The sequence below is a fragment of the Sinocyclocheilus rhinocerous genome, unplaced genomic scaffold (genome assembly GCF_001515625.1).
Source record: "Sinocyclocheilus rhinocerous isolate Xijiao unplaced genomic scaffold, SAMN03320098_v1.1 scaffold1325, whole genome shotgun sequence".
Taxonomy (NCBI): domain Eukaryota; kingdom Metazoa; phylum Chordata; class Actinopteri; order Cypriniformes; family Cyprinidae; genus Sinocyclocheilus; species Sinocyclocheilus rhinocerous.
In genome coordinates, this window is record NW_015659004.1 from 897364 (window position 1) to 924508 (window position 27145).

At 35.2% G+C, this 27145-nt stretch overlaps 3 protein-coding genes across 6 annotated transcripts; 2 read left to right on the forward strand and 1 right to left on the reverse strand.

Annotated features, from left to right (window-relative positions):
- Positions 1-636: 636 nt before the first annotated feature.
- Positions 637-6215, forward strand: crfb15 (cytokine receptor family member B15). Its single transcript, XM_016531713.1, has 7 exons — positions 637-732; positions 2402-2519; positions 2784-2950; positions 3057-3211; positions 3812-3971; positions 4335-4456; positions 5714-6215. Exons 1-7 carry the CDS (start codon positions 651-653, stop codon positions 6089-6091), a joined length of 1182 nt encoding a protein of 393 aa, XP_016387199.1. The 5' UTR covers positions 637-650; the 3' UTR covers positions 6092-6215.
- Positions 6216-6810: 595 nt separating this feature from the next.
- On the forward strand, positions 6811-17221 carry cfap221 (cilia and flagella associated protein 221). 2 transcript variants are annotated; one of them, XM_016531697.1, is made up of 25 exons: positions 6811-6840; positions 7685-7837; positions 7985-8085; positions 8412-8498; positions 8732-8827; positions 8913-9013; positions 9842-9945; positions 10090-10249; positions 10430-10550; positions 11203-11332; positions 12098-12200; positions 12315-12402; positions 12487-12570; positions 12782-12877; positions 13063-13153; positions 13634-13731; positions 13955-14035; positions 14664-14771; positions 14880-15050; positions 15512-15670; positions 15912-16012; positions 16123-16218; positions 16315-16425; positions 16545-16592; positions 16806-17221. In XM_016531697.1, exons 2-25 carry the CDS (start codon positions 7708-7710, stop codon positions 16930-16932), a joined length of 2592 nt encoding a protein of 863 aa, XP_016387183.1. In that variant the 5' UTR covers positions 6811-6840; positions 7685-7707; the 3' UTR covers positions 16933-17221. The 2 variants fall into 2 exon arrangements, with proteins under 2 accessions (XP_016387183.1, XP_016387182.1); XM_016531696.1 differs by lacking the exon at positions 6811-6840 and having other exon boundaries at positions 7660-7837.
- Positions 17222-18579: 1358 nt separating this feature from the next.
- LOC107723198 (cyclic nucleotide-gated channel cone photoreceptor subunit alpha) lies at positions 18580-26916 on the reverse strand. Of its 3 annotated transcripts, none has more exons than XM_016531750.1 (9): positions 26706-26916; positions 24297-24458; positions 24150-24179; positions 23930-24061; positions 21877-21945; positions 21611-21790; positions 21413-21514; positions 21005-21111; positions 18580-20652 (listed from the first exon to the last, which is right to left on the reverse strand). In XM_016531750.1, the coding sequence occupies exons 2-9, from the start codon at positions 24386-24388 to the stop codon at positions 19262-19264; spliced, it is 2103 nt and encodes a 700-aa protein (XP_016387236.1). In that variant the 5' UTR covers positions 24389-24458; positions 26706-26916; the 3' UTR covers positions 18580-19261. The 3 variants fall into 3 exon arrangements, with proteins under 3 accessions (XP_016387236.1, XP_016387235.1, XP_016387237.1); XM_016531749.1 differs by having other exon boundaries at positions 26687-26916; XM_016531751.1 differs by lacking the exon at positions 26706-26916 and adding an exon at positions 26328-26344.
- Positions 26917-27145: the final 229 nt, after the last annotated feature.

The following is a 27145-nucleotide window of genomic DNA, read 5'->3' on the forward strand; positions in this document are numbered from 1 at the left end:
TCAGCAAACCTCAGGTTATCAGGTGAACAGGTGACATGTGTGGTATGCCATTACAAAAGTGAAACTAAGAGCAGAAACAGAGAAAACCAAACAACAGATGATCAGATTTTCTTAGTAAGATCTCGGTAAGAGCTGCATTTTGGATTACATGAATGCTTCACACTTCTGTAATTGAATGGTGAGGTAAGTTACACAGGGACCATTTAGGGCAGTGCTGGACCTGTTTATTTCCCAACCACAGTAGAGTTTCCCTGTTTTTCCCCTGGTGGTCATGAATTTTACTTTCCAAGAAGAAATGTCTATATATACACGCAACAGGAATGAGTGATAAAAAGATAGATAAATAATGTTTTAATAAAAAAATAGTGTTTGTCATTCTAGATGTAAATTTAAAATTAAATCAACGTCGACATTTGACAAATAAAACAAAAATATTACAAAATTAAATATTGTTTTAATTATCTGTATTTTTATTATTTGGACTTTCATCCCATATATCACGTTTTAGATGTGTTTTTTTTTAATTATTTTTTTATAACCCCATCTCAAAGAGGAAGCTGTTGAGTCATATTGCTCCTGGTTCCCCTTGAGCACATGACAAACAGACACTGAAGTTTAAAAGCTCCCAGCCGCTGCTTGGCCCATCAGTGATGTTGTCAGTCATGTTTGTGAAGCTCAGAGTGTTGGCTCTCATATTCTTTGTGACAAAGGATGTTTACCCCACCTACGCTGGTCAGTATTGCTTGCTTATTTATGATTATGATTGTTGATTTAGGTAACCATTTAAAATTAAGTATGGCATATATTTATTCTATGTTTAGTTTATATTAATAGACTAAATTCTATTTTTTATTTCTGTTTGCTTTTATTCTATTCATTTAAAAGTATTCTTAAGAATGACTAATTTTGACCTTTACAAAATATTTTATTATAATAAAGTGTATTTTAATAATTTCCCAATAATCATTATATGCAGTATCAAAGGGTCCTAAAAGTCTGTGTGTGTGTATGTACATATATATATATATATATACACACACACACAAACATACCTACATATATGACAAATGATTCTTTCCAAGCAAAACATACAATTCATAGGTTTTAAATGATAAACCACAGATAAGCTGTTAAGAAGTGGTTGTCTGGTTGTCAAAGGTTAGTGGAACATTACCATATAATGCACCTGTGGTTCCTCTGCTATAGGACACCTGTGTGAAATTCAGAGGAACTGACTTCACACATCTACTAAACACCAACCTGACATCAACTGATTAAAAGTAACTTTTACAGTTAATTTTGTGAATAGCATAATTTGTTTGCGCATGTCACTTCTTCAGAAATGTTATTTAGTGCAGCGGCTTTCAAACTGGGTCACGACCCACTGGTGGGTAGCAGACAGGAAATGCATATGCAGCACAAAGTGTACATTTGTTTCAAAAGATATATGTATGTGCATATTTCTGACACCTTCACACTATCCAAGATGTATGAGTTTGTCTCTTGATCAGAACAACTCTGGAGATATTAAAGCAATAAGCCCCGTGAAGCCGTGGTTTACAGTGAATTTATAACAGCTAAGGGGGTTTTAGGCACTCTGCTTCGCGTCGTGCCTAACTTAGCTGTTATAAATTCACTAATGTAGTTCCTCAGAAACAGCTGTGGTTTCAACAAAGTGGTTGCCGAGCAACATACAGAAGTAAACAAAGGTGTTTGTTTGTAGTGTAATTTACAACAGCTTTGAACGCGGCTCAGCCAATCAGAATCAAGGACCGGAACGATCCGTTTTATAATTAGCATTACATCACTTGCTCAACAATGGATGCTCTGCAGTGAATGGGTGCCGTCAGAATGAGAGTCCAAACAGCTGATAAAAACATCACGATAATCCAAGCAAGTGAAGAGCTGCGTGTTTGTAGGAAACAAATCCATAATTATAGCTTTTAAAACATGATTTCAGCTGAAATATGAGTCCATAATCCATAATAACACTTCTTCTAGTGAAACAGTCCATCCTCTCTTCTCCTCTCACATCAAAATCCACCAGCATTTTTGTTTAGAATTGTTTTGGTCTGTATTTGTGCATATTTCTCTCCTGATTCAGACAAGATGACTTTTTCTCTGGAAACAGCAATATTACAGCACCAGTGAAGTTTAAAACGTCTTGATGGATTTGATTCTTATAAACATGCAGCTTTTCACTTCACAAGATGTTAATTGATGGACTGGAGTTGTGTGGATTGCTTATGGATTACCGTGATGTTTTTTTATCAGCTGTTTTGACTCTCATAATACTTTATATACTTTATAATTCTTAATCCCAATACTTTATGGAGCCACTTCATCAGATGATAAAAGCTGTATAATGTATTACTGACAGTGTCATATTGTTTTACTTTAGAAACAAAACTGGCTGCACCCCAAAACGTGAAGGTGACCTCCATCAATATGGCTACAGTTGTCGAATGGACTTCTCCACACAATCCCATGAGTAACGTGACATACACAGCAAGATATATGTGAGTACACTCAAAACACATCTGAAATAATCCAATATGGAAGAAAAAAAATGAAACTGCATGCAATTATGAAATATACCCATCACGATGTGTTTGATCAGCTATAAAAAAAAATATGCACTGAACTATTGTTCTGCTGGAATCTGATACTTCTGAGTTTTTGCAGAAGTTGAAAAGAATAGGCCTATTGTGTGAACAAAATATTTGCCTTATGTACTTACGGAAATAGTGTGTCCTGTTGTGTTTGTCATTGTGTCCTTGTAGCCTGAGAAAAAAAAAAGCTTCCATCTGTGTGAACACCAAACAGCTGAAATGTGATGTAGGAAAGCTGCCATCTGTATTTGGGTGCTACATTTTTCAAGTGCGGGCAGAGGATCAGGGGCTGTTCTCTGAGTGGGTTAATGCAAATGAATTTTTACCAAATAAGCACAGTAAGTGTGAATCAGCTCTTAGTTTGTACTATAGACTCTGTTGTGTTGTTAAGTCAAAGTAATATTCATCAATAATAATTATATGAACTACTTTGCTCCAATGTAGCGATCATAGGACCCCCTACTGTGCATCTTGCCATCCAAAATAATACCTTGGATGTGCACGTCCAAGCTCCAGTGCTGAAAGTGGGCAAACTAGCAGTCCTTTTTTCACAAGTGTCCTACATCATCAGATATTGGACCGAAGGCTTTGAAGAGGAGGTATAAAATGCTTCACAACTTCAGTTACATTTTTCAGAAGCTTTGTTATGCCATCTGTTTATGTGCAAGTTAAGATATGTGATTATGCTTAGCCTATATGTCTTCATTTCAGCAGAGTGATAAACTAAAATTAGAACCATTAAAATATTATTAAAGTTATTAAAAAAAAAATACAGTTAAAATGACAGTAAAATTGCAAAAACCTTAAAATTGAAAATTGAAAATATAAAGAAATTAAAGTTTTTTTTTTTTTTCATTATTGTCACCATTTAGTGAATGGCTTATGCTGGATTGATAAATAGACAATTTTAAGTATTTATTTATTTTTATTAAGAGCTGCCCTACTGGAGAGAGAGCGAGAGAGAGAGAAAAGAATCATTACATATAAATGGGGGAAAAAAATATTTGCAGGTTTTATTCACAAATTCAAAGTTGAGTGCATAAACTTGAGAATAAATTAAAGTATATACCTGGTTGTGAAGTAGGTATATTTGATCTACTATAAAATGTCAAAAAGGTCTGGCGTGGAACCACAAACAAATAAATAAATATTTCATACTTATCTTCAAAATAATCATAAGATGACCTTTGTCCTTGTAGGCAACAGAGAAGAAGGTTACTGGAGCCAGTGAAGATGTTAAACTGAGTATTAAAGGACTGCAATCCTGGAGCAGATATTGTGCTCAGGCAATGGTGGTTCCCAAAGGCTACACAAATGGCAAACAGTTCAGTGCTGCCGTGTGTGTGACCAACACACCTGGTAAGTGTGTCTTTACCTGTGACTCAAAGCATTTCAAAAGAATAAATCAACTTACGAATTATCATATCTATTCAACAAGGTAGTATAGGTAATTATAGGTAATATTGTGATTTCAAATGATTTCTGTCAACAAATTATGCCGTCAGTAAAATGTATATTGGGCCAAACTGATCAAATATGCATTCATTCGAGACAGCAGAGAGTTAAAGAATACAGATCTCATTCGAGTCTTTTGTTAAACTGATAAGCAACATGTTTTTTTTTTTTAAATCAACAAAGTGACTCAAAAGTTTTTTTTTAAAGAAGCTTCAAGGTGACTTCCAGGTGCCAATCTTCTTCTGTGTGTGTGTGTGTTTGTATTAGTGCTCATCAGCTGTGGGATTGCTGCTGCCATCCTTCTTCCTCTGGCAATCCTGGCCGCCTGGCTGGTCTATAAAGTGTACAGATTCCTGTACCCTAAAACCAAGCTACCAGAACTTCTCAAGGTATGTGTCTCATGTAGTTCCACTCCACATTATATCTGTAATATACACACATTTTCTCTTTCTGACCATACAAATGTACTATTTATATAGAATGTTATTTTAGTATTATTAAATGGGATTCATTTTTATTTTGAATTCGCTTTTATTTTTATATTTTCAGTTTTTATTCTGGCTTGTTTTAGTAATTTTTATGTGCTTTTGTAATTTTTTTATTAATGCTTTTTTTAAATATATATATATATATATTTCTGTTTATCTTTAATTTAATTTTATTTCAGTTTTACTAATTTAAGTACTTCAATTTAAACAATCACTGTAAAAATATTTTTGAAGCTTTAAGTAAAGTTTATTAGAGTACATTTGACAAGAAAATACTTTGAGATACAAGAATATATATTTTACTTCAAAATTGGACTTTTAATTCAGTGTATTGGTTGCTGTTCCTTTGTAATTATTTGTGAAATGTACTAGTAATTTCTGAGTGAAAGTTGTTTCTACAGTGTAAAAAAAAAAATTCAAAGTTGTAAAAAAAAAAACCCAGATTATTGGAGTGCATTTTAAAAGAAAATGCCATTTCAGGTTTTCTACTTCAAAATTTCACTTTTAATTCAAAGAATTGAAATTGTGAAAATGTATTCACAGGAAATCTTACACCAGATTTGAATGATTTCTGTTTATCTTTAATTTTATTTTATTTCGGTTTTACTAATTTAAGTACTTCAGTTTAAACAATCACTGTAAAAATGTTTTTGAAGCTTTAAGTAAAGTTTATTAGAGTACATTTTACAAGAAAATACTTTGAGATACAAGAATATATATTTTACTTCAAAATTGCACATTTAATTCAGTGTATTGGTTGCTGTTCCTTTGTAATTATTTGTGAAATGTACTAGTAATTTCTGAGTGAAAGTTGTTTCTACAGTGTAAAAAAAAAATTTCAAAGTTGTAAAAAAAAAAAACAGATTATTGGAGTGCATTTTAAAAGAAAATGCCATTTCAGGTTTTCTACTTCAAAATTTCACTTTTAATTCAAAGAATTCCTTGACGTTTCTTTGTAATTGTTTGTGAAATGTACTAGCTGAAAGCTGAAATAAAATGTTCAGCTTTTGTACCTTCTTTATGTATTTAAAATAAAATTTAATAAAATTGTATTTTATTTCAGCTTTATTTCAATTGCTGAAAACAAAAAATTGTTATAGTTTTAGTGAACAAAAACATTGTGTATAAACCATATATTTATCATATATTTCTTTCTAGAATTTATTTGTACCAACATTTTGGAATGCTGAGGCGACCCAACATTCTGCACACCAGAAAGAACAGCATGATAAAATCAGTGCCATATCTGAGGACCATCAATATGAAGAGCTCAACGAGAAAGCCAAGATCTCAGAGGACAAGGACTGTGGGTTGGCGTCTTTTCTCGCCCCAATTCAAGAGGTGGAAGAGGACTACAAACTCCTGATGCACATGAAACCTGCACCTGCTTTTTACCCTAACCATCTCTATCCGTTATGCTTAAAAAACTCGCTCTTCTCTCATTTAAACCAACCCTGCTTCACTAGCACCCAGCCTTGTTACTACAACGTAGCAGGCACAAGCCCTGAGCTGAACCACACTGACTGTGTTTGCTGAAGTCCTCAACAAGCTGAGATTATTTTATTTTCTGAAGTAAATATACAAAATAATTGTATATGACTATGCAGTGGTGCAATGCATGGCTGTCTGTTGAATGTATATAATTTCTCACATTGTTTTCTCATGCTAATAATTGAATGCACTTTCTAAGAAACTTATATCATTGTATGTCTATAATTGGTTGCATCGTTATTGTAAAATAGTGAATTTTTCATAAATAAACTGAGTTGAATTTCTCTGATTTGAATTACAGAGTTGAATTATACTTTAGAGTTGGTCCAATTAATTTATAACACTGTTTGTTTGATAACACTGTCTGATGTTTTTATTTTATTTTATTTATTTTATTTCATTTTAGGTACAAAACCTCAACCAGATTTCAAAGATATACTTCAAAAATGTTATATAATATTTTTGGTTTTGGTTTTGAAACTCAAACAGCAAAGAGGTGAATAACTGAATACATTTAATTTAGTCATTTAGCAGACGCTTTTATCCAAAGCGACTTACAAGGACAAACATTTGTCAATTAAGTCTTTAAAACTATTGCTAATGTTTTGGTTTCATACCTTTCTCACACACACACACACACACACACACACACACACACACACACAAGCTTCTTTTCTTTTCAAATGCATAGAAGTTAAAAAAAATTGTTGGACCTTTTTGCTCTTTGTAACCTCAGCGTCTTTTGTTGTCATGGTGACGGGATTGTTGACGTGACCTCAATGGAGAATCAACAGGTACGTTCTTTTAGTTTCTAGTGAGTTTTTAAAGTGCGTTTGATTCAGGTAGAGTTTAATAAACAAATAAAAGGACACCTAAACCAAAGTATTTCAAATAAAACTCTTCTTTTAATGGCGACATTGCGCGGTTTACAGTATCAACAACCTCTGACTTACATTTAGTCATTTAGCAGACGCTTTTATCCAAAGCGACTTACAAATGAGGACAATAAAAGCAGTCAAAACTAACAAAAGAGCAACAATATATAAGTGCAAATGACAAGTCTCGGTTAGCCTAACGCAGTACACGTAGCAAGGTGTATATATATATATATACATACATACATACATACATATTATACACACACACATATACACACACACACAAACAAAGAAAAACAAGTAGATAGAATAGAAAAAATTGAAAGCATATACATAGACTTCCGTTACGTTTTGAAAACAAACCGTTCAGGTATTTGCTCTAATATGAATAATTTAATTTATATATGTTTAAGCTGTTAAGGAGGAGAGATGGGAATTTTAATCATATTGCACATATCCACAAAACTATAAAAAGATTTTAAAAAATGCATTTGAGAGGTAATAAAAATAACATTGACGTTATGTCTGTTAATCAAGATTTAAGGTTAAAGTGTATGTGAATGCATAAAGTAAAATATTCCATGTAGTCTCTGAGGTAATTTGAGCACATCAAAACTGCATTTATAATAATTCTACAAGAAATTTGAAAAATGTTGTTTACAAGAGTACAAGACAAAGTATTGAATGTCACACTGAAGGAATGTCTTGAATGTCACGTCAACTATCCGCTCACAGGTGTGGATTATTTGTTATGATCAAGAATCTCTGTGAAGTCCAGCTGTCATGGAGGTGGTTCATGCTGCCCCTGAGACCTTCTCCAGGAGCCTAAAGAAGAAAAACCTGCTTCCTCTCAGCCAGCTGCTGGAGGACACCAGAAAGAGTGGAAATGTCCCCCATCACCTTCTGGAAACTAGTAAGACCACTTTTTCTAATGTTTGTTTCTTAAACATTAGACCTGTAGCTTTCTAACAGGCCACCAACATTACTGGTCTTATGAAACTGATAGACTTTTGCTATTTCACACTGATGTTTAATTTGTCTTTGTATGTTTATCTTTTAGGTGTGTTTGCCAAACTGAAGAGTAATGGTGTAGTTCAGGCCGAACCATTGGAACTGCATTTCAGTGGCTTTGAAGTAGGAAAGGATTACAGGAAGAATCTGGTTGGTTTTTCACTTCTTGCTAAAAAGAAATAGAATTGATTTTTGGTGTGAAAAGTTTTGTGGAATGTTTACATGGCTCATGTCATGGACAATGTGACCCGAAACAAACGAACAAAAAAAAAATCTTTTTTATTATTGCTAAAGATTTCACTGGAGACTCCATTTTCTGAAACACTTGGCCAAATTTCCGCTGATAGTACTCTGCGGTCAGAGGGAAAATTCTCATGGGTTGTAACTGAAAGAAACATTACAGAAGAGGAAGAAAATGGGAGGAAGTATGATGTAATGACAAAAGCTGTTGTTGTTTGTTTGTTTTTTTTCCCAAGAAACTTGTCAATGTCTCCTCGGAGGTGCTCAGTGTCCACATTTTACCCCCTTTGACAAAGCATTTCCAAATTAAGTACAACAAAAAGGTAACCATCAACCTGCTTTCAGATATTACTTTTACAGACCTGCTATAAAAATTGTATATAATATTCCTAATTATTTTAGTTTCGGAACTCAGCAAAGGTTAATTTAATAAAACCTGTCAAAAATGTTTGGGCAAAATATTTTGTTATTTTTTTAATAAATACATTATATTCATCGTAAAGAAAATAAAGGTCATTTTAGGACCATTAAGATGGTAGTCCTGTTTTAAATGCAGTGCCGACTGGTTCCGGGTCTGGCTTACACTGTTACAGTGCACTTCCAGCCAGATGAGTGGCGTTACTTTTCTGATAACATCAGGATTCACTGCAAGGTGAGAACAAGTTTTTGTCTGATGTTTGCACATGTAAATTCTGACAGGACTTAGAACAGCTGTAACTTGTTTGTGTTGTTTTCAGGGTGAGGAGAACTTACTGGTTCCTGTTCATGCATATCCTGTTATCAATGATCTTCACATCCCATCTCACATTAGTCTTCCCCCAGTGCCACTTGGGCAGAGGTATGCAAGGATTAACATATTACACAAATAACATGTGTAAAATAACTGTATGTTAACATTTTTGTTATAAAACTTTCTATGATATATGAGTGTATATACACACTACTGTTCAAGAGTTTGGGGTCAGTATGACTTTTTTTTTTTTTTTTTTTTTAAAAAATTGAAACTTTAGTTAGAATGCAGCTTACCAACATACAGCCATCTGAAAAAGGCTTTGAAGTTCTTCATACTCTTATCAATAACTCTGGAATCAAGACAATCAGTTGAGAGTTTAATAATGACATATAGAGAACAGACATCCAAGATAAAGAGGGTAGAATAAGATTAAACTCACTGTAAAAGTTCATTGGCCTTCAGGGTAAAAGAGCCCACTGCTACGATTTTTAAGAAATTGATACTTTTAGTTAGCAAGGATGCATTACAATGATAAAAAGTGACCATAAGACTTTTACAATGTTACAAAAAAATTTTTTTTTTAATAAATGATGTTCTTTTGAACTTAAGGCTGTGGTAATGGCTGCAGAAAATTCAGCTTTGCCATCATTGGAATAAATTATGTTTTAAAATATATGAAAACAGAAAACAGCTATTTTGAATTCTAATATTATTTCACTATATTACTGTTTTTACTGTATTTTGATCCAATAAATGCAGCCTTGGTGAGCTTAAGGGACATTCAAAAATCACTCACCTCAATTTTTAAATGGTAGTAAACATAATAAATAAGATGGAAATGATATGATAAAGAAAGACATGTTTAGTTATTTTTCCCTCTGTTGGTATGTAAATGAAAATGTGAAAATATATGACTTTCTTTTGTTTTTATAGTGCCAGTCATGTGATTCCACTTAGCTGCAGTTGTCCAATAGACTTCGAGTTCCAAGTGCACTGCCTTCAGCCCCATAAGGCCTTCAATGTAAAACCACTGTCAGGTAACATTTGACATATCTGCTGTCAGAGAGTAATGTGAACCAGTATAAAGGCATAAGTATTGATATAACTCTAGTTGGTGATCAAATATATACTAGTACAGTAGATTTTACATACTGTACTTGTGTTATCCCCATGTTAAACAGGGATTATTCCAGCAAATGGAAAGACTGCGTTAAAAGTGACATTTACACCTCTGCGATACGGTACAGCTGATATCACATTACAGCTGGTCATCTCTCAGTTCAACTCTAAACCCGTCATCTTCACAGTGACAGGTTCCTCATCTCCATACCTGCTGCTCAGGTAATACACAGAAAAAAAAGTTAAATATTGCAGTGCAATATCCTAAAAACAATATGCTAAAACACTCATAGCACTTTAGCAACCACATAGCAACATCCTTAATGTAAAATGTAATGTCAATATCTGAGTTTAGATGCTGTTGCGCAAAGACTAATGACATTTGTGTTCTCTGTGCCTCAGTAAACCTGATGGAAATATCGAGGATGATGATCATTTTGGTGAAGAGCGGAAGACTTCTGATGGAAAATCTCCGGCTGTTACATCCCATCATAAGCTTAAAACGGCTCTCTGCTTGGAGAAGGTAATCTGAAACTTCTATTACTTCAATTTTGAAAAGATCAGCTTCAATCACAGTGTATTTTTGTGATGGGTTGGTGCTGCTCTAGCTGGAGGACAAGCCAAGCCATGCTGTTTACCAGCAAAAATATTGGTCTTTCTAGCTGAGCAAGACAACCTGCTCCCAGAACAGAAAACATGGTTGTGCTGATTTTTTCAACAGGGTCTGAAAAGTTTTAAGCTGTACAAATGCAGGAATTTGAATTAGCTGAGGTCAATTGCATTTCTGCCCATTAAAAACAGTAGCTGAGAGGTTTGTGTGAGACTGAATTACAAATTAAATTTTATTGTTTGCACACTGAGCTTCCTGAATTGAATTTGAATTGATACCCTGCCAGCCATCAAATGTGGAAAACACATACACAGAATTACACTTATAAACCAGCAAAGCTTGTAGCTGTGGTATTGTTTAAAGTAATTTATATATTACAATTTCTATAATACAGTTAAAGTAAATCTGATTAAAAAATATATAATGAAATTATGAGTGTTGGTAATAATAATCATTTTTGTACATCGAAAAATTAAAGCATTTCTTCTGGTTGAACTATCATGCAGCAATCATAGAGTGATTCATCATGCATACAGTCGCATTTTTCTGTTTTTACTCTTAACAGGGCAGCAAGAAGAAGACCAAACCTGATCCTCAACTGCAGGTTTCCACCACAGATGTCACCACTCGTGCAGGACTGGTTAAAATGCTTCTCCAGCCACAAGACAAAATGAGATACAAGGACCTTCGGGAGGGTAAGAACACCATTTCTCATTCAGAGGGCCTCTGAGGTGCATGTTAAGAACTAAAACCCAGGAAATTAAAGTTTGGCAAAGGCTCGGTATCTGCGTGTTGGAATGCTGATGTCTTCACCAGGTTTTTTTATTTAACTGGCATTGGACAGCCAGCTTCAACAAGCTATGTTTTTGCTCCTACAAAAGACAAAGAGTTATGGTGGTCCACCAGCATTAAACCTGCACTTAAAAGCAAAAACTTGCTCGGACCAGCATGGAAATTGTTGCTGATCTAATCTGGTCCTTTCAGCAGACTGGATCTTAGATAATAATAAATAGTGCTCCATTTTATAGTCTCCAAATTACATGCCCCTTTTGCAAGTTACCCAACCTGAAAATGGTCTTTTGCAGTTGTGCTTTTCTTGACTTCTGAGGCCATTCTTTAGCTCACATGTGCCACTTTATTTTGTACTGCCCTCACCACAGTCATCACTCTGTATGTAATTCTAGTCAAATCTGATGACAGCAGTGGAGTTAAATTTTTTTTATTTTTTAGCCAACTCTCAGCAACATGTCTTACCCAATGTGGTGTGTATGATGTCAAATATGTTATATATCCTGAATAACAAAAACCTTATAGGCGGACTATTATGGCCGAAACACAGAAATCCAATTTTAACGATTTCATCAGATTTTAAACCGTACATGAACAGATTTGGATTGGATTTGTAAAAAACTTTGTAAAGTTATTTAATGCAAGATACCTGTGTGTTTTATTTGTTGAAGCCATGTCTTATACCAAGGTTGCAGACCAGACAAGAGAGATGAAAGAAGCCGCATTTTTAAAGAAGGTCCAACAAAAAGAGCAGAAAGCCAAACATATCTGCTGGTGTGTTGCTCCATGTGCTTTATATAACATATGACATATAGATATTCTGAGTTTACCAACAATATTATATGGTGAACTAGAAAACCCCTTAAGACTAGTGTGTTTTATCCTTAGGCAAGTTGATCTGGGTGATGAACCATGTTCAACAGACCAGAAACTTAAAATTTTGAAGGAGCAAGATGAGGCTCTTGCTGCATACAAAGTAAGCCAATGTATTGGTTTAATTCAGATTGAACATTTTGTGCCACTTTCCACTGAATGCTCATGCTTTTTATGTGAATTTCAGCTAAAATACAGTGGTGAGTCGGTGGCCTCTTCAAGATCTTTAACTAAACTTTCCTCACGGCGAGTTTTGCGACATGTTGGACAGGTACATGAAAGTGTGACATTGAAATATTTGAATAAATTAGCATCTTTCTTATTGAAGTCATGTTTCTAGCCTGTAACTTTGACGTAGTTTGTGTCCCAGTTTGCCACTTGTCACATACAGTACTGTTTTCATGTAAGCATTAGCATCTAGCTCCAGTCATTATCTTTAAAATTCATATCTTTTAGACTTATTTAACAGCTCTATGTTATAGCTCCCAGAATGCACTGCTGTTTTCAGCAGCTATGGCACTGGCCGGCTGGAGGTCAGACAGAGAGCGCTCAGAATCTTCCAGCAGGCTGCTCGAAAGGTAACATAACTCATAACTCAAGCCTTTGCCTTGTTAATTTAATTTGAATGACATTAAACTATTATTTAACACGTTACTAAGATGCTTGTTTACCACTCACTGTGCTGATTATCAGTGCTTGTAAATAAAATGCTTGACTGTACTAATAAGTATAATAATGTTACATTGTGGTTTGTTTAATTGAGGTTGTTCTTCAATGTCGTATGAACAAGAGACTGGTGTCACTAAGAGAGCTTGTTCGCAACACCAGGAGTCTGCAGGGAGACAAAGAATCAGGCGAGTCTGGATTTTTCTTATAAGAAACTAATACTTGTATTCAGTAAGCACACATTAGATTCAAAAGTGAGAGTATTGACTTTTACATGTTTACAAAAGCAATCTAATTCAAATAAATGCTGTTCTTTTGAAGTTTCTATTCATCAAACAATCCTTACAAAATGTCTTGAAAAATCATGGCTTCCACAAAAAATATTTTCAACATTGATAATATAAGACATTTTTCTTTTGCACCAAATCAGCACCTTAGAAAGATTTCTGAAGACGGGAGTAACGACTGATGAAATTTAGCTTTGCCATCACAGGAATAAATTACATTTTAAAATATATTCAAATAGAAAACCTTGGTGAGCCTAAGAGACTAATAAATCTTGCCTTCCCCAGACTTTTCAGCTGTAGTTTAGATTGTTATTACATTGTTAAACTAGCCATATCATCTAAATTGATTTTTTTAGACATTCTTCTGTTGTTTTGTTGTAGATGGGGATGAGAAGCCATGTCTTTTTACCCTGACACCAGAAAAACTTCTGCCCTTCACCTTCAATACATTTACACCTGATGACCAACCTGATGAACTTGTGAGAGACTGCTTATGGTTATTGTGCAGAGCTTACGTACTGTAACTCTGATATACTTTATAATTGTGGTTTTTCAACAAAACTCTTTTCAGTTACTGTAAATAGAATCTAAGAGGTTAATTTTGTTTAAACATTGCCAAAAAGTTTCAGTTCAACATTTGAGATGGGTAATATCAGGGCATATTTTGTGGCACTGAGGATGAAGTTGTGTTGTGGTTTTCAGGCTGTGAATGCATTGGGGCATGTTCCTGTCAGAATGCCTGAAGCGGATATGAAACTCATGATTCCATTATTCAGTCTAAAGGTACGGGAAGAAAGTGCTTTTTCCTATTCCTTCACCTTCTGATAGGGAAATTTTTGACTCCTAAATTTCCTGAATTACTGTAAGTGACAGCCTTTGGCTTGAAATGTCAAATGTGGTTTTGTAAAATGTCTTAATTTGCAGAATATACGTGAGAGATGTTCTTACGTGTGTGTATGGTTGAGTGGCAAGCCACAAAGAAAAAACAGGAAGTGCCAAATGAAAGCCAGTTATTTATCCAAAATGGTGCCGAGTATAGTATAATAGTATTGTTTAAATAATATTTAGAAGCATAGTTCACTCAAAAATGAAAATTCTGTCAATTACTCACTCATGTCATTCCAAACCTGTCTGACTTTCTTTTTTCTGTGGAACACAAAAGAAGATATTTTGAAGAAATGCTGGTAACCAAACAGTTTTGGTTCCCATTGACTTCCATTGTATGGGCAAAACAAACAAACAAATGAAGAAAAAAAACTGATACATTTCTCAAAATATCTTTTTAATCTTGTTAGGTGAACTATCACCTGTATATTTCATACATTTTTTGAGATCCATTAAAAAGCATGATATTGCCTCTTTAACAGAAGCAAAAATTAATTTCTTTGAGAATTGCACATCTTTCCTGAAGGTCCCCCAGCGTTACAAACTGATGGGTTATCAGCCATTATCTGTCTATGATGCAGCAGCAACATTCATTCCTGCTGATGTGAGTAGGACATTACGCGCCGGAGCACAGGTAAACATGCGTTTGTGTTACTTTTAACTATTCAAGTTTTTTACATTTTGGAATTCAAAGTTTGCATCAAAAATAAGTCTGAAAGCAAGTCTAATTGTATTTTCATAGGATGAGTTGTTGCCTGTGGTGACATATACAGCTGTAGATCTCAGTGAAGATGAGAAAGATAAGAAACAAGAGGAAGATGATGGATCAGATCAGGATCTAGGTCCCAGACTTAGTTTCAGTGCACCTGAAGCACTCCTCAGACCACCCAACGCCCACCCTCTCCGGATCTTTGTATGTTTTTTGAGTCCATGATCATACCATGATTATGCCCATACTATGAATATAAAAGGGTTATTGTTGTTAAATAAAATTAACTATAAAAACATATGTTACTTGAAATATATATATATATATATATATATTAACATTTCTCATTTTCTCATTCCTCATTTAGTTTACCTTGAAGTACTGAAATAAAATAAAAATAATAACTTAATAAAGTAACAAAAACACAACACAATTTCTAAAACTTTAAAGTTAAAATGAAAACAGAAAGATAAAAAATAATTACAAATTGTAATAAAAAATGATAATAATGTGTTAATGATCCTAAAAATAACATTGGAACAAAGTATATATAGCCTGTCGGTTCTGTAGTATTTTTTTTTTCACGTTAAAAGATTTGAATTATTATTTTATTCAAGACATGTTTGAAAATGGAAAAATTGAAAAATATTTTTATTTTAATTTAGAATCCTGCACCACATGTTTCTGCCTCCAAAGCAGCTCCGCTTTACCTGGAGTGTGACCTGGACTTTCATTTGTGTCCACTGCCACGATACACCATCCCTAAAGGCGATGTCGTGGGTGTGCATCTCCCTCCAACACAGAAGAAATTTCTAGATAGAAAGGTTTGTTGAGAATTTTTACAGAAAGAGACATTTTGCACATCGCAATTTGAAACAATTTCACAAAAACAACATGTCTATCAGTGTGGCTTTAAAATGAAGTTTTATATCAAAGCTGGCACTATTACTGTCTGAAATCATTAGCATCCAGGCCTGGAATTATTTGTTTTATCATTCCATTAATGTTATGAAGAAAAAAATATTTGTAAATCCTGTATGCATTTACATAAAATATAAATTGCAGGATATAATCAAAGGGATTATGACGTGGAAGAAGTTTCCCTCTGTGGCCTTAAGCACTTTATCCAATATTTCGACTATAAGAGGCGACTGCGCCCCACATGTGTAAGTACTGCACACACACACTCTCTCATTTACCTCTCAATTACACACTAGGGTTTATTTACACATGCAATAAAACAAGTCCAACTCTTGCAAAACTCTTTTCTATCTAGGTCTGACCCCTTCGATATCATCCTGCTGCCTGTGGAGGCTCCTCCAGCTCTGCAGGATCTGCCCGACAGCATCAGAGATGAGATTCAAGCTGGAGTGTAAATACAGATTAGCCACCAGCTTCAATAACCCCTCCGCCTTTGATTGTTTGTCACAGCATTTACAGATTCATGATGGTTTGATTTCTCTGGCAGGTCCGAGAGCTCAGATCTTCGTCTCACTCCTGAGATGGTTGAGGCAGAGTTCGGCCTGTCTGAGAGAGCTTCAGCTACATCTATTAAAGAGGATGGAGATGAAGACAACGGGTCGGTACAATGGGTTATCAAATCATTGACACTTGCTAATTGACTTGTGTTTATCATGGTTATGTTGAGGTTGATGTATGAATGAATAGAAACCTAAACTTAATCTTTTTGTCTGCAAGTCTCAGAACTTCAGGTGCAACAGTCGCCTCTGCAGAAACAGCCATGAGGTGAGAACCATCACTTCGATCATTTCACATGTTGTAGCAAATAATCCTCATATAGATAAGGTGATTGCTGAAGTATAAGCTATAAAGCAAAAGGGCTGTTTTATGTCTGTTCTGCAGTTCTGGCATGTAGGGGAAGTTGATTCCAGCACATTATTTGCCTTGTTGTTCAGGTTGTGAGGTGAGATAAAGTTTCTTCCTCTCTTTTGATCTCAGAGACACACGTGAGCAGCCGTTGGCGTCAACACAGAGCAACAGACTGGGACCAAAAGTGCTGGGCAGATTAAAAGAATTGAAATCTACAGGCAGAGTCAGCTGTGCTTCATCATGTGACAGTAAATAGCACTTTTATCTATGTGTACCTTCATGCTTTAGTAATTCTTTCATAACTAAGTGTTGTATGTACATATTCTGTTAATAAGCACAATTAGAACAATGCGATGGACAGTGAAATGCAGTGCCAGCTCAGGTAAACCTGCAGACTTTAGCAAAATACAGTGACAAGCCACCAGATGGCATTAAATGTCTGACACATGAAACTCAGCAACTGTACCTTCAGAAACAGATTTCATGATCAATATTTGTATGGGATCTTCCTTTTTTCATAAGTTCTATTAAATATTTTGTTTCTAAACCCATTTCCTTTATTATCTATTTGACATGAATTCTTATACATTTTAATATATTTTACACATTTTAATATAATTTTACATCATAATGTTATTTTTTCAATCCTAAAATATTAAGTAAATTGAAAAAAATTATATTCATTGAAACTGAAACATATATTCATTACAAATTAGATGAGCAAGTGAAACATTAATTTGGATAAATTTAAGATAAATTTGTACTTTTTTTGCTTTAATAACAGCAGTCCTCAGTTGGGCATGAATTCCAAGTTTGTGCAAAATATATTTGTTATTTTAATACATTTTACATAATAATGCTCCTAAAATATTCATTTTTTCCCCCAAAAAATCAAACTTCTTTTAATTATAGACCCCACTGATTTTTTTTTTTACACATATTTTTACCAACAAGACAACATAATCCAGCATTTTCTTGTGTCATTAGATTCAGTGAGAGGCTGATTGTGGAAGACAGTGATGTGGCTTCAAAAACAGAGGCAAAGGAGGGATACTAGCTTTCATTTTACGCGGTCTGCTGTGCACTCAAGCAGATGTCAGCCCGAGTCAATTCTGTCTGACAGTCTCTCATCCACAACAGTTTTGCTGCACTGCTCTCACCTCCACATTTACCTCACAATAGCAAACCACTGCGTGATTCCTGTCGCTGGGGAAAGAGGGAGAAAAGGCAGCCTAATTAGCACCCTGTGTTGCACAAAGTTCATGGTAGGTTGACACCTGATAGCTGTCATGTCATTTGCATTACAAGCTGTTCTTGTAATAATAATAGGGATAAATCTCAGCTGCTTTCCATAACCGACTCTCAAATCTCTGGACCTGGAAAAACAAACATCTAGATTACATTGCATTACAAATCTATAATTACATCCATGAAAATATTTTAAATAAGCCTGATTGAATGACTCAATATGTGACCAGTATTTTCTTGTAATCGGTGAGTAGTTCAAAACTAAACTTGAATATAACTTAATAAAAGTAAAAAGGCTTGTAGATGTAAAACTATACTTAGATGCTGATACCTAATTTCTTGTTGCGTCAGTCTCTCTGTGTTCCTCTCAGGAGTCAAACCTGCAACGTTTGCATTTCCAACACAGCTCCTTAACTACCCTTTAATGCTTGGTAGGTCTAATTGTTGGGCTACCGGCCCCCGTGGAGAACCCACACTGAAGTCATAGATTGTCACATTAGGGGCAAGTCTGAACAGGATCTTGCCCACAAAGACTGCACAGTATGGCTGACTTGTAGATCTTTTTCCCCACAAATCAATCCACAGCGGACACAATGTTAGGAAAATTTCTAAAATATTTTTTATTTAATCCAGCACATATACAAGCTGAATGAAAATAAAATATACATACAAGAACCGAACATGATGGACTAAAATGGGGGGCCCTCCATTTTATTCTCATGTTAAAAATAAACTTAAAGATAAACCCTTCATTTTATCACATTACAAGATGTTCTGCTTTGGTATTCATGCTCGCTCAATGAAAGCAAAGCTTTGATATCGCAGATAATATTGATTTTTGATATTGCAGACAAAGCTTAGGAGCAATTCTGAAGGATATTGTGTGTATTTACCAATGCTGGTTCAAAATCACTTGCAGCATGACATCTCACAGAGAGTATAGCTGCACAATAACCCTCCTAAAATTCAGTTTAGGAATCACACTACCTGAAATTCAGACACTGCAATATTTAATAGCGACAGCATCAGGAACCAAAATGCCCAAAAACAGAAGGATGTTCTTGGTGCACTGTTGTCCGAAATGACTTCAAGACAACCCTACATTAGTGAGGCTGAAACTGTCTGATCTGTCATTGTTTACATGCCTTCACAAATTAGATTTAAGTCTTGTGAAATGCCAAGTCTCTGACTGAATCATCTATAAATAGTGCATGCTGTGCTGTACTACTTTGAGATCAAGCAATTCCTCTCAAATGATGCCAGATTCCTCTATATGGGTAAATGTGTAATCAGTAATCCTGAGACATAGTGTGAAGTCAGTCTATTTTGGCGTAGAACTATTTGTCCTTCTTATCCTCCACGACCTCGGACAAATCCTCCTGCCTAAGAGTCTTCACTCGGGCCTCCATGTTGGCGATCCTCTGTTTGATCTTGTTCTGACTGGATGTCCAATCTGCCATAAGACGAGCGAATTTGGTTTGCATCACATCTAGATTGGTCTCCAAGACAGTGACCTTTTCCTCCAGATCCTTCGCGTCTGCACCAGCATTGGCTGCAGCCTCGTCAATGAGATTGTCTTTCATCAGAATAGCCCTACCTTTCTCCTCTAGTGCCTTTTTGGCTTCTGGGTACTCGGTTAACGCCTCCATTAGGTCATCTTTCGAGAGCGCGAACAGATCGGAGTATCCCACGCTACGTATGTTAGCAGTCCTGCGGTTACCGGCTTTACTTCCTTTGATGCCGAGGATGCTGATCTCACCGAAGTAAGCACCATCGCTGAGCACCACAAACTGTGTGACGCCATCATCCGCCACCACGGCTAGTTTGCCTTCTTTGATAATGTACATCTCCCGCCCAATGTCTCCCTTCTTGCAAATGTAGTCGCCTGGACTGAAAACCTGTGGTTGAAGTTTAAGAACGAGCTCAACAAGAAGACCCGCTTCGCAGTCCTGGAAGATACGCACCTTCCGAAGGGTTTCCAGATGCACATTGATGGCGATCTCCGCCTTGAGCTTGTCTGGGAGGTTCTTGAGTACTTCCTTTTCGTCGCAGGTCTTCTGTTCGGTCCAAAGGTAGTCGAACCACTTCACGACACGGGCCTCCAGATCTTTGGTGACCTTTCGGAACTGCATGTACTGCTTGATGGAGTCAATCTTGGCCTGGAAATCCGCGCGGGACGCATTCATGTTGGAAATCATGGCACCGACGTTACCAACGATGGTGGCAAAAATTAGCACGCCGATGAGAAAATCAGAAACGACAAATAAATACTCAACGTCTCGGACAGGCGGTGGCGTTTCTCCGATGGTGGTGAGCGTGAGAGTGGACCAGTACAAGCAGTAGATGTACTTCCTGGCAAGGCGGCCAAACTCAGGGTCGCTGATGTTGGGGTAAACCCAAGTGTCTGAGCCAAAACCGATTGTTTTTGAGATGGCGAAAAAGATGCAGCCGTTCCAGTGGATGATGATAAGGATGTACAGGACGAGATTGCTGATTCGGAAGATGTTGGGGAAGTTGGTTCTGGTTTCAGTGCGGTCAAAGAACTCAAAAAGACGAGACATTTTGAAAAGCCGGTTGAATCTTAGTTCGGGATTGTTGTAACCCACTTTTAGCATTAATATGTCTGTTGGTATCATGGAGACCACATCAAATCTGAATTGCGGCGACTTTTTGTAGCGTTCCCAAAGCTTCTTAGATTCTCTCACTAGCAAACCTTGCTCCAAGAAACCTGTCAAAACAATTTCACTGTCATGTACAGTGTTTACAACAATTTTTTCCCCTGTATAGCAGTGATTTCAGAAGTTAAGTTCTGTATTCTAGTAATGTACGTTCTTCATTAAAACCAATAGCTATTATAAAAAGAATTTACATCTTGATTTTATATATTAACTGTAACATTTTAATTTAGAAATTGTTTAATATAATATTCATGATTTATTCATTTAAATTCTTTTAAATCACCCCTTGGAAATTTGCTGAGGCCCCTTGGTTGAGAACCACTGCTTTAGAGGGAGTGTAGTTCATTTACTGTTGTAGTTAAATATCACTAAGTGAAGACAAACAGTGACTAATAATCTCACCTGTTCTTGATCTCACAAATGTGTCAGTATAGTAGATGACATCGGATGAATAGTCCAAAACTATCCATAAGATGGTGTAATCATCTTGCAGTTCATTAAAACAGGCTCTGTTTTTTAAAAAGTTCAATTAGCACTGTCACCAAACAATAACACCAGATCATTTATTTTAAGTACAAAATATGATGATATATATTTCTGCATATAGTTTTCTTGCTTGTTTGATAATTAGCTGTAATATTCTTCTTATTTTAAATAGTAAGTAATGTTTAGAATTAATAATTAATTGTAATATTATAACATTAAAATATCTCCAAAGCATTAATATAATGTAATAATTAGCATACAATATAATGGATACAATAATATTTTTTTAAATTTAAATGTAAAAAATCTAATATATAAATTTACCTGGTAACAAGCATCATTAGGTTGTAGAAGACAGGTATTGCTACAATGGTCAACCAGTGATAGTACATATCTGTCGCTGGATCTATAATCCAAATGTGTTTTCTAAATTAAAATACAAAAACGTACACACATTTACTAAATTCTGGACTGAACACATAACTGCATTTAATTGCATTTAAATTGAGTAAAAATACTCACGGTTTCTCCTCTTCCTTCTTTTTATCATCTTTTTTCTCGTCTTTTTTCTCATCTTTCTTTTCATCTTTTTTCTCATCCTTCTTTTCGTCTTTCTTCTCCTCTTTCTTTTCATCTTTCTTCTCATCCTTTTTTGGTTCTTCTTTCTTATCATCTTTCTTTATCTCCCTGTCATCCTTTTTGCTGCATTAAAATGATAATCGTTATTTAGGAGGTAGCAAATCGCAGAATGTACCTATAACGTAATAATATTTAACTTTCTCACATACTCATCTGTATTGTTGCAGTTGTTCATATTCAGTGTTGCAAGAGGCCAGTGATTTGCATTGTTGTTGAAACTGTAAAGACAATGAGATTGTTTTATTCCTGTAATTTGATTAGAGATAAAAATATGAAATACTAAAATAAATGTTGTAAAAACATGGCCACTTTTAGCTTAACATCAGGCCTAGATGAAATATGGTATTTTCCCCCCCACATTTTCTGCACTAAATTTAGGAGGAAATGTATATTGGATTAAGCTGTAATTTGATTAGAGATAAAAATATGAAATACTAAAATAAATGTTGTAAAAACATGGCCACTTTTAGCTTAATATCAGGCCTAGATGAAATATGGGATTTTTTCCCCCCACATTTTCTGCACTAAATTTAGGAGGAAATGTATATTGGATTAACAATTGGATTTAAATTGATCTGTTAAATGGATTCAACAGTGTTCAATGGAGCTGACAGTACTACATTAGCATTATCAAATTAACCTAAATATTTAATAAATGAACAAGGAAGAACTTGTGAATTATGTATTTTCAAATTCCGTGGAGCTATTATTCTGTGGGCCCGCACAATGTTGGACTTTATATAATGCATTTCAGTGTGTTAAATTCAAGCAGGTAAGTAGCAGGACGAAGAAATGAGTGTGCGGCAGACAGCAGGGGATTATAAGGTCACTGCCAGCACATCCTGTTGTTGTCTTGAGAAATACACTTAATCTCACTACAGATCACGGGGCATTACATTAGGGCTGATTACGTTTCCTCTGCAAGTATTTCTGATAATTAGCTGCATATTTAGTTTGATGGAAATGCAGAAATTGTGCATTCATGTGGTCACACCTTCTGCAGACCAACAAACCAAATGAACAAAAGCTATATACTCTATACCAAGGGTCCGTGGAAAAGTTCAAAGAAAAAAAAAAGTATATATATATATATATATAGACAGATAGATAGATACTTTTACAGTACTAATATTTTCCACATATTTTACATATTTCTAATATTAATTTTGACAGTTTAAAATTGGATCTTTATTCAGCTGTCTTTTTGCATTTTAGGATGGGGATACCTTGCATGAGGATTATAATATTTGGGGGTCTGTGGCATCTAAAAGATTCAAAACCCCTGCTCTCTACAACAAAATGCATGATGCATTACTTTAATTTCGAATTTAGTTTCAACTTTGCTCAACCCTATGAAGCCTTTATCATAGTTTATACACAAATGGCCTTTAAATTATCAGCATGATTTGCTGAAAACCCTGTTGTATACAATCTACTACATGTGTGTATGTATATATATATATATATATATAATAATTTTTAGCAAGTAAAAGGCCTTTTACTTTAATTCTAAAAACATCACATTTCAGGTTGTGGTACGTGTAATATCTCAAGATAAATATTTACTGGACTAAAGCAGCTTAGATTTACTTGATTATCCATGCATAATTTTTTAGTAAAGTCATGTCAAAATGTGAGTATCAAATACAATACATCAGGTTTATGAGAAATGTTTATTTGTACATCTCTCAGTCATCACTGTACTGCATTGCACAATTAAAACTACAGAGCATTTAAATACCATCTTAATTAGACATATTATGGGGAAATATAGTGTGACAATTGATATTTATTTACATAATAAGCTATCAGAATTTCATCTTTGACCAAATAAATATCAGCAACTTCATATTTTTGCAATTGCACACTTCTGCACAGTTTGGGCATCTGGATATTTTCTTTTTTTCTTCTCAAGTGTAAGCTTCACATTCTCACTATATCATAATATGAGTCACAAAAGCCTGGTGTATCAAAATTATACTCAACAAAAAAAACATAAATGCAGTTTTTTCAGATTTAAAAAAAATATTTTGTCAAAAATTTCAATAAATTGTTCCATTTAAAAAAAACACTGAATTTTCTGACTATTATATGTGTCAAAAAAACAAAACACTATGTTAGGTTGAAATTAGTTTGACAGTAATACATTTGTACAAATGTTTCTAATGTGTACAAATATTTTTTAATAGGATTTTCACTCACTTCCTCTTGCGCAGTTGGTCCATTTGCTCTGCCATGTCTTCAGACTCCTCTGTTATCATAACTGAATCGCTGCATTCTGAAGCTTTACATTTGGTGGATCTTCCTCCAAACCTCAGGATGAAATGGGACATCCTGAAAGTGAAGGTACAATAACTTATTCAAATCACTTTTAATGCAGAAACAATCCTCAAATTTCCAACAAAGCACAAGATCAAATCACCTGCCCATTAGTCCACGGGGAGGCTGATCACTGCAAATGAGACAAATATACCAAATGAAATATTTGTAATTAAATGGTAACCAGACATGCATTGAATGTGAGAATTGTTCAAACTAGATGGCATATGTTTGTGGCATCTCCTCTGACCTTTCCCCTTTCTCGATCCATTCAATAGCTGGTTCAGGAGTGAAGGCGGATCTTTGTGAGGGGTATGATTGTTCTGTGCAGATTTTAGCCATTTTATTTCCTGTTAGGCCATTCACTGCAATTAGATCACATCTGGAGCCTTTGGGTAATCACTCCTGTAAACTGAAATGCACTTTCATTAGTGGACAAATGTACTTCCACATGCAAAGTGGTTATTATCCATTCTGACACAAACAATGTTCAAATCTATAAATAAACAGTATTACAGTATTAAAGTGGTGTGTTTTCACACTGCTGCAAATTGACCATTTTTGTCTCACAAAGATTAAAAATAAATCCTTGCTCTATTTTAAGAAAGGATAGAAGGATAATGGACCCATGCCAAATAGATGCAAGTGTCTGCTCTATAAATATACACTGCGGCCTAAATGTCACGTGGAATCAGCGGTGTCTTCCAGGAAGATAAGCTGTTTTAAGACAAAAAGAGCCTGTGGTTTTGCACAGGACATTTCTGATTGAGACAGGGAGGTAAACATGCTTCTTCTCTCCCTCCTGCGTGCTATAACTGGGGATTCCCTTAGCCAAACATGCTAAGATCAAACTTGCAAGTGCTTGAACTTGAGAAGCATCTCATAAAAAGCTTCAACCTCACTGAATATTTGTTTGCACTGTATGTAGCAATTCTGACAATGCCTCTTACCCAAACAGTTGCGGTTATTTCAAAGTCCCAAGCCTGTCTTAAGTTGAAGCCCTGCTAAAAGGCCACCTGAGAGAAGTCTTTTAGAGATGAAAACTTACAAAACCAACAAAATTCAAAATTCCTTTAGATCTCACATAGAGTCTAATATAGTTTACATTCTACAGTTTAGTTGTGAACAGAAAAAGGCTATTGAGCTTAATCACAGATCTGAGACCGGAGACATCAAAGCTGGACAGACTGTGACTGTTTAACTGTCCAGGCTAACTTTGAGTTTATATTCTGTGCGGATCCATAACCATAGCTTTCCAAGAAAGCAAACTTAACATTTGCTGCCCAAAACAATTAGGACGGAGAACAGGGAAATCGTTGAAACAATCCAGTCAAAGAACAAATACATTTAAACATTTGTTTTAGACGATATACAATTTGATATAAAAAATATTAAAAATACCAAATTAAAGCTGCAGTCCGTAACTTTTTTGTGTTCAAAACTTACAAAATTTATATAATAAGCGAGTACACCATGAATCCATTTTCCAAATAGGCTATGTACAAAGAAAAAAAATAACATGCAATTTGTAATTATAAGCAGTGTTGGGGAAAGTTACTTTTAAAAGTAATGCATTACAATATTGCGTTACTCCCTAAAAAAGTAACTAATTACGTTAGTAACTTTTTTTCCATAAAAAGTTTTACTTTTTCTTTTTTTTACTTTTTTTTAATTACTTTTGCGTTACTTTCGCGTTACTTTTTAAATATAAGCAGGGCTTGATTGTTTTTAATTTAAAAGTTCTATTTATAGCAAATATAAAAGCCCTTTCACACCAAAAAGTCTAAAGAATAAACCTCAGGCTGAAGGAAAAGTAAATTCACATCCGTACAGTAGAACACAGGAGAAGAAGGTTCAACACTCCTTAGCAATAAAAAAAACTCCCCAACACTGATTATAAGTAGCCTATTTACATTTTGTAATTACAAGTAATTAATATGGCTTACATTTTTAGACCAAAATTGTCTAATTTGTAGCCTATATTTCTCCTCTGCCAACGAAAATAGTTCCAAAAGAAGTTAAAGTTTTGTCGCTACTAATCCTAACCCCTCCCCCACACCCTACTCCTAAACCTACCAATACTAGGGGGTGCATAATTTGGCAGGGTGCAAATTTCGGCACTACACCGGTCTGGGATAAAGTACATTTGTGGAACGGGGCGACATTGATTTTCCTTCCCTGCTCAAAGCGTTCTGTGATCACTCAGCTGCAGCTCCACTCCGGATTTTCCATTTCCCCTATGCACTTGCATTAAAGAGAGAAACCCCATCTTGAGTAATACTGGAAAACGTCGACGCTCTGATTTTCAAAAAGGCGCGTCGGAGTGCAGGCAAAATCAGACATCTCCGCCAGAGAAAACGCCGACATTTTGACTTTTATAAAACCCGCTTTTTGCCCCCGACAAACTCTGCTCCCCATCTAAACTTCACTCTGAAAACAGACAAAAAGTGAACCGTCCTATTGTTGTTATAGGCTACTATTACATCACATCGACCAAATAAAATTTGAGGACCGAAACTAATACAACAGACAAACAATAAATAAATAAAGAGTTAAAACAATACGTCTGGGAATTCAACAAGCAATTAAATAACTGCCACAAAAAGAAATGAGAAAATACTTAGACAGAATCACACTCACTTTGCCTGAGCTGATGTACCTGTAGCGTTTAGTGAGGATCTGCATAAAATTGCAAATTATTCCACAGGACTTTGTTTTTCACATCAGCGAAATCTTTTTCTACAAAAATGTCAGGTTCAGAAGTATTCACATGATTTGAGCATTGTTGCAGAAATAAAAAAAGTTGTATCCTGTCGAACCCAAACGAAGTGTTAGTAGTTCTCGAGTAGGTGATGGCATTGTCTCCACGCGCACCTGCCAAGAAAGGTGACAGGGTTCGTCTGCGCTGGCGGAGAACATCCAGCTACTCCTCCCCACACCTCACCTGTCCAATAATAACACTCTGTCACTGAGAGTATGCTCAATTTAAAAGACTTTAGAGTCCAAAACATTTGAGTCTTACAACACAGCACATAGTAAAATAAATAAAATCCTGTGTTTACAGGATTCTGTGATCATAATAGAATCCCCTCGGAGTCA

Excerpts from the sequence above, each read along its gene's own strand:
- crfb15 (XM_016531713.1), top strand. The coding sequence starts at position 651 with ATGTTGTCAGTCATGTTTGTGAAGCTCAGAGTGTTGGCTCTCATATTC. Across the intron at positions 2,520-2,783 it reads ACATACACAGCAAGATATAT|CCTGAGAAAAAAAAAAGCTT; the intron begins GTGAGTACACTC and ends GTGTCCTTGTAG. Across the intron at positions 2,951-3,056 it reads ATTTTTACCAAATAAGCACA|CGATCATAGGACCCCCTACT; the intron begins GTAAGTGTGAAT and ends GCTCCAATGTAG.
- cfap221 (XM_016531697.1), top strand. The coding sequence starts at position 7,708 with ATGGAGGTGGTTCATGCTGCCCCTGAGACCTTCTCCAGGAGCCTAAAG. Across the intron at positions 16,426-16,544 it reads GATGGAGATGAAGACAACGG|TCTCAGAACTTCAGGTGCAA; the intron begins GTCGGTACAATG and ends TTTGTCTGCAAG. Across the intron at positions 16,593-16,805 it reads TCTGCAGAAACAGCCATGAG|AGACACACGTGAGCAGCCGT; the intron begins GTGAGAACCATC and ends TTTTGATCTCAG.
- LOC107723198 (XM_016531750.1), bottom strand. The coding sequence starts at position 24,388 with ATGGCTAAAATCTGCACAGAACAATCATACCCCTCACAAAGATCCGCC. Across the intron at positions 24,062-24,149 it reads CCCCGTGGACTAATGGGCAG|GATGTCCCATTTCATCCTGA; the intron begins GTGATTTGATCT and ends CTTCACTTTCAG. Across the intron at positions 21,791-21,876 it reads AACTGCAACAATACAGATGA|CAAAAAGGATGACAGGGAGA; the intron begins GTATGTGAGAAA and ends ATTTTAATGCAG.